An 11,799-nucleotide genomic window follows, 5' to 3' on the forward strand; every position below is an offset into this window, starting at 1 on the left:
AGTAGTATCCCAACTATCGTTTTTTGCAAAGTAGTGTTTTACATTTCACTAGGCTTTTAAACCAATTTAGTGCAGTGGCAGAACTCCACCCATTGTTCCAGTGGGTCCAGCAAGATGTTGTGGTCAACCTTAGTTGAAACTGAGGCCCTGGAAGTGTCACTGCTCATGAAGACATCATTCAACACTTTAATAAGAGCTGGTTCACTGGTTTGACCTCAATCCAGACTGGAAAACATTTAGCTCATTGTTTTGTGCCATAAAAGCATTCAGTTGTTTAAAAACCACCTTTTCAGTAATCTTACTGAAGAAAGGTTTGATATGGGCATGGAGTTACTAGTTACTGAAGCATCCAGTTTGTTTGAGGTGTTGAACAATGTAGGTTAGTGCTGCTCAGTCTAACAGGAGATTATCTGCCAGATTAGACAGAACCTGTCTATGTGAAGTCGTAATCCTGAGCTCCAGTGACTGACTCAGTCTGATCTGTGTCATTTTATGGGTGAAAGAGGATGAAAATCATTACAAGACTCATTCAGGAGGAAGTGATGGCGAAGGATTGGTCAGTCTGTCCACCACACTGAACAAAGTACTGCAGTATCACCATGTTTGGATGATAATCTCAGAGAAGAAAGATTGTCTGGCCCTTTTTTAATTCTAGAGAAAGTGAAAGAGGCAGAGCAGAACCAGAAAATGTTGAATCAGCATCACTGTGAAGAAACGACCCCATCGTGACCTGGAAGAAGGGGAAGAACCGGAACATCAGACAACAACGAACTAAACAACAAACTGATTGAATCATTTCATTTCTTTGAAAAAGTACAAATGGGAGACTTTTGATTTTAAAATACTTTATTTCATAAACGATATCTAAATTCGTCTGGGTTGGTCACATACATCCACGGGAAGGAGGCTGAATAAGAGAAGAGGATGGGGGGGGGGGATGATTCATCCTGGTGAAGTGGTGAGCAGAGACCCCTGGTTCAGAGAACCATGCTACACATGGAGGTGAGAGTTCAACTCCTGACTTTTGGTCCAAACCTCATTTGCTACGGTTTATTTGTACTAACAAGAGGGCAGGAAAAAAAACCGCTGAGCACTGTGGACTCCGCCCACGGACTTCCCACGGACGCAGTCCTGGATTCATCTGAAAGAAAAAGTGAGGAGGGCGGATGGAGGGAGCCTCCCGACAAACACAGTGAACAGACATAGGGTTTTGGTCCGTGGTACCAAGAGAGCTAGAAAAAGATTCACATTGTGTTCCCATCTTCAAACAGGACTGGGCGGTTCTTTACACACTGGAAGACCTTCACCTTGTGTGGCTCGACGATCATAAGGTATCTCCCGATATATATCGCCAAATATTGCAAATACTGTGCAAGATCAAACGGACTATTGTGCAAATAATGTGTTTCATCTACTATAAAAGCTTCGACAGGACTCGGTTTGTGTTTAGGTTCTTAGAAAAAAGTCTCTTCCCACAGCAGGACGACAAAAGGAAGAACAAGGAGCAACGCCTTGTGTCTAGAGAATACACCGAGAATCACACGTCACAAAGAAACCACCACGCAACGTTCAAAAGAAGATCCACAGGCCGCGCTGTGTGTGTGTGTGTGTGTGTGTGTGTGTGTGTGTGTGTGTGTGTGTGTGTGTGTGTGTGTGTGTGTGTGTGTGTGTGTGTGTGTGTGTGTGTGTGTCTGTGCGTGTGTGCAGGGAGGTGGTGGAGGTATGGAGGACTCTGTTCTGTACAGTGTGATCCGGCTCACTGGTCCGCCTCACGCTGGACTCACCAGAGAAGCTACGGTTTGGTGAAGCACCGAGGAGGAGGAGGAGGAGCCACTGAGAGGTGGTGGGCCCAGCCAGACCGGGCCGAGCCGGGCCGAGCCAGACCTAGCGGGGCCGGGCCGTGCCAGACTGAGTGGAGCCGGGTCGTGCCAGACCGAGCAGAGTCGGGCCAAGCCGGGCCGGGCCGGGCCGGGCCGGGCCAGGGCTAGTGGAGCCAGGCCGAGCCAGGCAGTGCTTCACCGGGTTTAGCCTGAGACAAACTGTGCAAACGCTACTGTGCTCTTCTTCCTCTGGGCAAGTGCCATTGCTACGCTACTAGTAAGCTCCAGAGAATAGTGTGTGTGTGTGTGTGTGTGTGTGTGTGTGTGTGTGTGTGTGTGTGCTGTGTGTGTGTGTGTGTGTGTGTGTGTGTGTGTGTGTGTGTGTGTGTGTGTGTGTGTGTGTGTGTGTGTGTGTGTGTGTGTGTGTGTGTGTGTGTGTTAGCAGGCAGTGATTAACTGGGGTCTCACTATGGACTGTAAACAGCAGGTTCTATATACAACGGGGGATCAAACGTCAGTCCGTCCTTCTGGTTCTGAGACGAGGCGCCAGAGAAGCTCCGCCCCACCGACAGACTGAGCCGCTTGGCTTCGCGGCACGAGAAACAAACCAAAGTTTGATGTCCTTCTTCACGTTTAAAACTGTGGTGTGTGAAACGTGTCCACAGGCGGTGGTTCCCCTCCGGTCTGCTGACAGATCAGGTGTTATGAGGTAACCAGGGAGTAGATCATACTGCAACACAAGAGGGACAGACAGGACGCTGCGAGTCAGTCCACACTCACGTGATCGGACGAGGCAGCAGCAAGGTGACACGGTGACATTAAGACATCACAACATCTATATCATGGATTCTTTGAAGCATGTCTGGACTCACTGAGTGATCTGACTGATCAATGGTTTTCTGTCCTGGTGTTCCAGATATTGACTCGATTTGCTTGTGACGAAAACCTTAAAGTGGATTTATTCATGTCGTGACTTCCTTGTGAGATATTTCTGTCTTTTTCAGGCTCATCCTGTTCACGAGGACTTAAACTGTGTATTTTGAAATTATGAACTGTGCAGTTTTGCATCATTAACCCTGGAAATCAATCAGCAAATAATCAGACGAACTGACTTTTACGTTTGATTTTCTCATTGAGAGGTCACGTAGTATTGACATTATCCAATCAGAATGAGTTGGTGTTCCTCTTATTTGTCTTTTAATAATAACAATAATAATAATAATAATAATAATAATAATAATAATAATAATACATATCTCTAAAAAAAGCAATTAATCTCCTGTAAGTGATGCAATTTACATCAGCTCTTATTGGTTGGCTTCGCATGAGCTACTTGCAGTTATTTTGAAACCTTAATCTTGACAGGCATTCCATCAAAATACAAGTAAATCTAGTTTATTTCGAAGTGCAGGAAGACAGCACGAGTTGTTGACATTCAATTATTATACTGTTTTATATCATTTCTTCAAATGTCTATGCAAAATCTGAGGACAAATATTTAACACCAGACATACAGTGGCTTGCAGAAGGATTGATCCAGCTTGAGCTTTTTCACATTTTGTCACAACCACAAAAATATTTTATTAGATTTTATGTGACGAAGCAACACAAACGTGAAGTGGAGGCAACATGAAAGTGAAAAGTAAGGCGGTGAAAAATTCCCTCTTCACTCTGAGTCCCCAAATTAATATCCAGGAGGAGAATCATGGTAACTCTGGAGGGGCTCCAGATCATTTCTTTAAGACAAGAACTAGCTGTCTGACCTCAACAAATCACAGAAGAAGAAAGAGTTTGTTCAAACAAAGCCAGGCGGAGCCCCGTCGGCAGTTTGACCGTAGAAAACATGGCAGGAGGAGGAGGCAGCATCATGCTGAGGAGCATGGTGGAGGCAGCATCAGGAGAACGGTGGAGGCAGCATCATCTTGTGCAGTATATTAAAAGTATTTAAACACATCTGCTGAAAGGTGGTGAAAGTAAAAGGTGACATAAACATTAAGGAGTGGAGACGGAGCGGTGGAGTCCAGACCTTCCAGCTTCCAGGAGCCACTGAGTGTCCAGGGAGGGGGAGGAGACTTTGCAACTCTTTTTATTTATGGAAACTTTTCAAAACCAGGAATGCTTTTTCCCTCCAATTCACGTTATGTTGGTTGGTCAATAAAGCCTGTGGTTTGGTCATGTGACATCATGTGGATCAACACTTCACCGGCCACTCTAATATCTGACGCTTCCACTTGCATATCTAACCAGGGAGCATTGAATCATTTCTACAGTCTGATTAACTTGACACTTTTAGGGTTTTTAACATGACCTGAAAATGTAAACAACAACAACAACAACAACAAAAAACACAATCCATCCTGGCATGTCTCCATCTAAGTTTTGTAACTCGGTCCCTCAAGGTTGCTGGAAAAGAAAAGTCCCACTTATTGCAACTGAAGCAGCCAAAGCTGATGAGCAGCATGTGATGAGTGAGGAAGAAGCAAAGCAGCGCCTGGCGATGAAGAGGAGAAAGCAGCGATATGACTGCAGCCGCCCGGCGATGAAGAGGAGGAAGCACTGATATGACTGCAGCCGCCCACCGATGAAGAGGAGGAAGCACTGATATGACTGCAGCCGCCCAGCGATGAAGAGGAGGAAGCACCGATGTGACTGCAGCCGCCCGGCGATGAAGAGGAATATGCCCGTTTTTAAAAATAACTGAGACAACAGACTGAACTCAAGTCACCGACTTGAGGTGACGCTTTTCTCACTGAGCTGCGAGGACGAGGGGGGGAAGCGAGCAATAGAGAGAGCAATAGAGAAACCTTGTATTCCATCAGCCTCATTAGCAGTGACACAAACAACCGAAGCTACAATCCAGGCTGTTTGATGCGACTCTGCAGCAGGAGGCTGATAAACTGCTTTATATTCTCATGATTCATCTTCATCTTGGAAATATCATCTGTTGATTTTCTCAACCCTCTCAGTTCATGATCAGTCATCTCTCAATGCCTTGCTTTTGTTACGGATTGAAATTAAATTGCGGTAATGCTCTGAAATGTTTAATCACATGACTCCACTGCTCAAACCATCGCAGCAGCTAATATTTCAGACTCCTCTGGTTCTGGTTCTGGTTCTGGTTCTGGTTCTGGTTCTAGTACTGGTTCTGATACTGGTTCTGATACTGGTTCTGATGTGAAAACTGAGTGACAGTTTGTGCATCAGTATAGTCCGTTTCTGCGACACGAAAACTGAAACTAGTGCATTATTGTGTTGGATTATGAGATTATTGTGTTGGATTATGAGATTATCGTGTTGGATTATGATACTATTGTGTTGGATTATGCTACTATTGTGTTGGATTATGCTACTATTGTGTTGGATTATGAGATTATTGTGTTGGAATATGAGATTATCATGTTGGATTATGATACTATTGTGTTGGATTATGCTACTATTGTGTTGGATTATGAGATTATCATGTTGGATTATGATACTATTGTGTTGGATTATGAGATTATCGCATTGGATTATGATATTGTGTTGGATTATGATATTATCATGTTGGATTGTAATACTATTGTGTTGGATTATGATACTATTGTGTTGGATTATGAGATTATCATGTTGGATTATGATACTATTGTGTTGGATTATGAGATTATCGCATTGGATTATGATATTGTGTTGGATTATGATATTATCATGTTGGATTATAATACTATTGTGTTGGATTATGAGAGGATCATGTTGGATTATGATATCGTGTTGGATTATGAGATGATCATGTTGGATTATGATACTTTTGTGTTTGATTATGAGATTATTGTGTTGGATTATGAGATTATCGTGTTGGATTATGAGACTATGACGTCCTGGAGAACCTGGAGGTCCAGTCAGATTTAGTCTGCAGGGATCCTGCTGACTGGAGGGCACCAACTGACACAGTCACCACAGGACTCAGAGCACTGGTGCTGTGCCTCACTGGGACAGTGGGTTTGTGTCTTTTAAAGCTAAAAGGTTGAATTAGCAGGAGGAAGATGTTTGCTGGTGGAGTCACACGGCGCCCCGGGGACAGGAGGCACTGGAGGTGAGGGAGGAGGGAGAAGGTCAGAGGTCGTAAGGTGCTGGTGCTCATCGCTACACGGAGCTTCACAGAATTCTAACACTGCTTCTTGCTTTTGTTCCAAAGATAGTTTTTTTTTTTTTTCAGCTGCTTCCAGGAATACATTTTTTATTATACTGCCGCCAGCTGCAAAAAAAAAACCCAGTGAAATGAAGTTGTGATTCTGCCAAGCAGACGCTCTGAGCCGCCGCCATCTTGGCTGTGACATCACAGCGAGAAGAAACCACGGCGATGGATCAGCAAAGCAGAAGAACCAGGAAGGGTTCCTGAGGCCTCAGGCTGCTCAGAGGACGACGGTTGGAAGAAGCAGAAAAAGAGAGTCGGAGCAGCGCTGGACGGCAGGAGAGAAACTCCAGACCAATCTAAAGACGAGACGCCATAAAGGAAGGTTGACGGTGACGTTCCAGCGGGCGACAGCGGAACTACGACTGTAGAGCTGATTGATGGGGTCGTTTTGGGATTTCTATGAATGTCCGTATGGGTGTTAGAAAGATTAGGTCAAAACTGTCTCAACGTTCACCACAGGTAGATATCAGGCCCGGGAAGACTCCGTTACATTCTGGATCTTGATCTGGATCTGGATCTGGATCTGGATCTGGATCTGGATTTCATTTAATAGGCTTTGAAGGATTCCATCAAAACCACGGGACAGGTTTTCACCACGGAGACATGAGAGACGTTTGGCTGAATCTCTGATTGCTCTTCTTTTAATTGACTGAAAGTCCTTTCCTGAATCCACCCCCAGGAGGAACTGGAGGGGGTCCAGGGTCTTACTCTGATAGAGGCCCAGAGTCTTACTCTGGAGCGGATCCAGGGTCTTACTCTGATGGAGGTCCAGGGTCTTACTCTAGAGGGTGTCCAGGGTCTTACTCTGGAGGGGGTCCAGGGTCTTACCCTGATGCGGACCCTGGACCCGCTCCAGAGCGGGACCCTGTGACGTCAACAGGTGGAGGTGTTCTGGCTGTGATGTCACTTCCTTCTCCTCCAGCAGCTCCTCTCCTCTCATGCTTCTCTTCACCGTGGACCCATGAGCTCTTGAGAAGAACCAGCAGGAAAATCAAGGCTCTGCAACATGTGGAGGAGAGACCAGGACCTGCTGGAGTGGTGGAGTAGTGAACAGGTGAAGTGGAGGAGGAGTGGAGTGGTGGAGTAGTGAACAGATGAAGGGTTGGAGAAGTGGAGTGGTGGAGTAGTGAACAGATGAAGTGGTGAACAAGTGAAGTGGTGAATACCTTTATGATGCGGATGCTTCTCCTGCCAGCGACCTCCAACCAGATGAGTCCAAAATGAGCTGCAGCAGGACGGGTGGAGAAGCAAGATGTTCAAGGTCAAGATGGCTGCTGAAGTCACGGCTTTGGACAGCCAGTGTCCATCACATCCACCCATCACCTCCATCCATTACATCCACCCATAACCTCCACCCATCACATCCACCCAGTGTCCATCACATCCACTCATTATCATCCACGCAGTGTCCATAACCTCCACCCATCACATCCACCCAGTGTCCGTCATATCCACCCATTATCATCCACCCAGTGTTCCTATCCTCCACCCATTATCATCCACCCAGTTTCCATCACATCAAACCATAACATCCACCCATTATCACCCACCCAATGTCCATCACACCACCCATCACATCCACACAGTGTTCATAAAATCTACTCATAACCTCCACCCAGTGTCCATAACATCCACCCATTATGCCACCCATCACATCTGTCCAGTGTTTATAACATACACCCAGGGTGGAGTGTAACTTTATTTCAGCCCAATACTCAGACACTTGTCCAGTGCAGTTGCACCCCCCATACACACACACACACACACACACACACACACACACACACACACACACACACACACACACACACACACACACACACACACACACACACACACACCTCCTGAATATGGGTGAGTGAGCGCATTTCTTCATGTAGCATGTGTCAGATTGTGTTACATTGTTATATTGTGTTACATTTTGTCAGATTGTGTTACATTGTGTTACATTGTGTTAGACTGTTAGATTGTGTTAGATTGTGTTAGATTGTGTTAAATTGTGTTACATTGTGTTAGATTGTATTAGATTGTGTTAGACTGTGTTAAATTGTGTTACATTGTGTTAGATTGTATTAGATTGTGTTAGATTGTGTTAGATTGTGTTAGATTGTGTTAAATTGTGTTACATTGTGTTACATTGTATTAGATTGTGTTAGACTGTGTTAAATTGTGTTACATTGTGTTAGATTGTATTAGACTGCGTTAAATTGTGTTACATTGTGTTAGATTGTATTATATTGTGTTAGACTGTGTTAAATTGTGTTACATTATGTTAGAATGTGTAACATTGTGTTAGATTGTGTTACATTGTTAGATTGTGTTCAATTGTGTAAGATTGTTTTACATTGCGTTATATTGTGTTACATTGTGTTACATTGTGTCAGATTGTCTTAGACTGTATTAGATTGTGTTACACTGTTTTAGATTGTGTTACATTGTGTACGATTATGTCAGATTGGGTTACATTGTGTTAGATTGTGTCTGATTGTGTTAGACTGTGTTACATTGTGTTACATTGTGTCAGAATGTGGCTGATTGTTGAAATGCTTGTTGAAATGATTTGACCTCATTTGAACGACAGTCACGTACTTTTGTACAAAGTACGCCTGAATGTCCCTTCAGATGCTAAAAAGTACTGAAAACACACTTCTGGAAGTGTGACAGGTTACGTTTGGCTGAAACGCTTTAGTGTTTGTTCACTATGAACAAATGAATATCGCAGTAACAACACCTCACAAGGTGTTTATTGTCAACCACAAAATCAAAGTGGTCTTTTCCTGCAAAGAGCAGAATTGCAATATGAAACACAAATCAAATGGTTCTAAATTATAAACCGTCCAGGAATAATTGAGCTGATGTTCGGTTGAAATGAAGTTAAATGATCTTCCACTGACTGAATCAGCCGTTAGACTGACAGTGCGGGAAATGTTCATCCATTCATATTCCAAAGCGCTTCATCTCACTGAGAAGACGAAGCTAGACCCCAGATGACTGTTTAGAACCAGGAGCTGCCACCGATAATGTGAGCTATCGTTGACATGGACCAGTAGAATTGCTCACAGTGATGCAGATAATCTCTTAATGTTGAACGGATTGGACAACGCCGCTCCGTGTCAACTCAACCCTACTGAAACAGAGGCAGATGCTTCCATTGAGCCACTTGAAACACAACATTGACCAACTTTTGAATTAAACCTTTTAAACCTTTTTTTTTTTGTCAACTGTTCCAACATTTTAAAATGGAACCCGACGAGAAAGAATATGAAAGAAAATAAACTATTTGCAGTCAATGACATGAGACGTTATTATAAGTCACCTCATACTGTTCCACATGCTGCACAGGGTGATAATCTACTGATGAATGGTGATATTTGTATGAGAATGAATGGAATGCATAAAAGCACAAAAAAATATATATATATATTAATTAGCCTACTTCCATCTTTCTCTGTTTTAAGGGATTGGAGGTTAGCATGCCAGGGGGGAGTGTCTTCTTATCTCACAGTCAACATCTGGTTTGAAATTCTGCTGCTTTCAGAGAAACTATTTCCAGATACAACGACTTCATTGGAGGAGGACAAATAACTATTATAAATATTTTACTCTACCTGCCTTAATGCAATTAGAAGCTAAAGCCTCACATGATGGCCTGGTCATGTGCTGACGCTTGGAACAAATTAAGATGAAATCACATTAAGGCGTCCTCATATATGTTCTAAATCACGGCATCATCACACACATACAACAACAACAACAACAACGACAAGAAATCCACGGTAAAGTTGCGACCCTTTGTTATGTTGTCATGGGAAAAAAAAGGAAGTGATTATTCTGAACTGGCTTGAAATGAATATCGTCAAACATTGAGCCACATGACCACAGCAGAGATGAAGCAATGGATCAATGATAAGAGACACTGGAAACGCGTCCAGATCAAAAGACGGGATGAAGTCCTGAGGTGGTCATGTGGCCTTTGCTGCTCTGACCCCCAAACTCACATCCACAGAACAAAAAGTCAAAATATAAGGATTGTACCTTTAAGTGTTCCCATTGATAAGAGCTATTAGAGGGATATTTCCAGGTTCCACACACTGCAGCACCACATGATACATGGAACAAGAATCCGAGGGATTAATAACAGCATCATCAGGACAATGACAGGAAAATCTCACATTTTAGCAGAAAGATCAAGACACATTTGGCAGATGATGTAATAATAGGTATTACCTTTGTTAAAACCCTGAACAGTCGGTCCACTCTAAGTGATAGGGTGGTGCTCGTCAATGAAGTAAAGAATCAGGTTCTCCTAACATCACATGCATTAGCATCAGCCTATGACGAAGCTACCCTGACAATCCTAGCCACCACCTTGCATGTGACTGCCAGAGAAATGGTTGCTTTATTCATTGATTTGCACTCACGTTGTCTCAAATGTCAGAGCTGGGAAATGGAACCCACTTAAAGAAACCTGCTAACAGAAATCAAATGGAGTCAAACCATTTCTCTTCATCGGCTGCTTTCACTGAGCGTGAAGTGGCTTCAGTCCGACATTAATGGATTCTCTTAAGGTCTTAAAGCATCTCTAGTAAATCTGATCAACGTCACGCGTCGGTGTGGAGCCGCGGTCCGCTCACCAGTAGAGATAGTAGAAGAAGGAGAGGACGAAGAAGGACAGCTTGCACCACGCCTCCTTCAGGCAGAACTTCAGCGTGTCGCCGTTCATCACCGACGCCGGATCGTACAGCAGCTCCTTGGTGTCGGTGGGGGAGTGGAAGTACCTGCCACAGGGGGCAAAGACCACACCACGGGTAGTTGACCCGTTCCAGACGACAGGGGGGGTGGCGTGGCGTGAGGGTTGGGGGGGGGGGGGGGGGTGATAGGAGGAGACGGGGTGTGATGGGAGGAGAGAGAGGGTGGTGGGAGGAGAGAGGGGGTGATGGGGGGAGAGAGGGGGTGTGGTGGGAGGAGAGAGGGGGTGGTGGGGTGTGAGGGGGGGGTGATGGGAGGAGAGATGGGGTGGTGGCGGGTGAGACAGGGGTTGGGGGGAGAAAGGGGGGGAGTGACGGGAGGAGAGAGAGGGGGTGGGCGGTGATGGAGGGAGAAAGGATGTGGTGGGAGGAGACAGGGGGTGGGGGGTTATGGAGGGAGATGGGGGAGTTGGTGAGAGAAAGGGGGTGGTGGGAGGAGAGAGGGGGGGATGGAGGGAGACGGGGAGATAGAGGAAGAAAGGGGGAGATGGGGGTAGAAGATAATATGGAAAAAGATGGCAGGATGAGTTTGGATGGAAACAGCCTGATGCGACGGTGGAAACAGCATTTGGTGAACCAACACCCCCTGGTGGTTGTTCTGGAAGTGAACATATCCTGAAAGTAAATTAATGGACTAATGTAGCAATGGGGGGAGTTGTATCAGTAGGGGGTAGGTATCAGTGGGGGGCTGTAAGCAGTGGTTGGGAAGCTATCAGTAGGGGGCAGCTAGCAATGGGGGGCAACTACCAGTGCGGGAATCAGTGGGGGCGGGGGGGGGGGGGGGGGGGGCAGGTATCAGTGGGTGGTCAGGTATCAGTGGGGGGGGCGCTATCAGTAGGGGGCAGTTAGCAATGGGGGCAGCTATCAGCAGGGGGGCAGGTACCAGTGGATGGAAGCTATCAGTGGGCGGCAGCTAGCAGTGGGCGGCAGCTATCAGAGGGGGAGAAAGTGTCACTGGGGGGCAGTTAGCAGTGGGAGGGTAGTATCACTGGGGGGCAGCAATCAGTGGGAGGGTAGTATCACTGGGGGGCAGCTATCAGTGGGGGGGTAGTATCACTGG

The 11,799-nt window shown here is 45.4% G+C and overlaps 1 protein-coding gene across 2 annotated transcripts in view; it reads right to left on the reverse strand.

The window, feature by feature from the left end:
• Positions 1–2,522: 2,522 nt before the first annotated feature.
• cnih3 (cornichon family AMPA receptor auxiliary protein 3) overlaps positions 2,523–11,799 on the reverse strand; it is a gene marked incomplete at both ends in the record, with an annotated part of 76,941 nt that continues 67,664 nt past the window's right edge. Inside the window, 2 exons of one of the 2 annotated variants that reach the window (XM_080514525.1) lie at positions 2,523–2,550; positions 10,626–10,769. In XM_080514525.1, coding sequence (XP_080370651.1) covers positions 2,523–2,550; positions 10,626–10,769 — 172 coding nt within the window. Of the gene's footprint in view, positions 2,551–10,054; positions 10,083–10,625; positions 10,770–11,799 lie in introns of those variants that run through there. The other variant, XM_080514526.1, reaches the window with a different exon arrangement.

Source organism: Blennius ocellaris (assembly GCF_963422515.1).
Source record: "Blennius ocellaris genome assembly, chromosome: 18".
Taxonomy (NCBI): Eukaryota; Metazoa; Chordata; class Actinopteri; order Blenniiformes; family Blenniidae; genus Blennius; species Blennius ocellaris.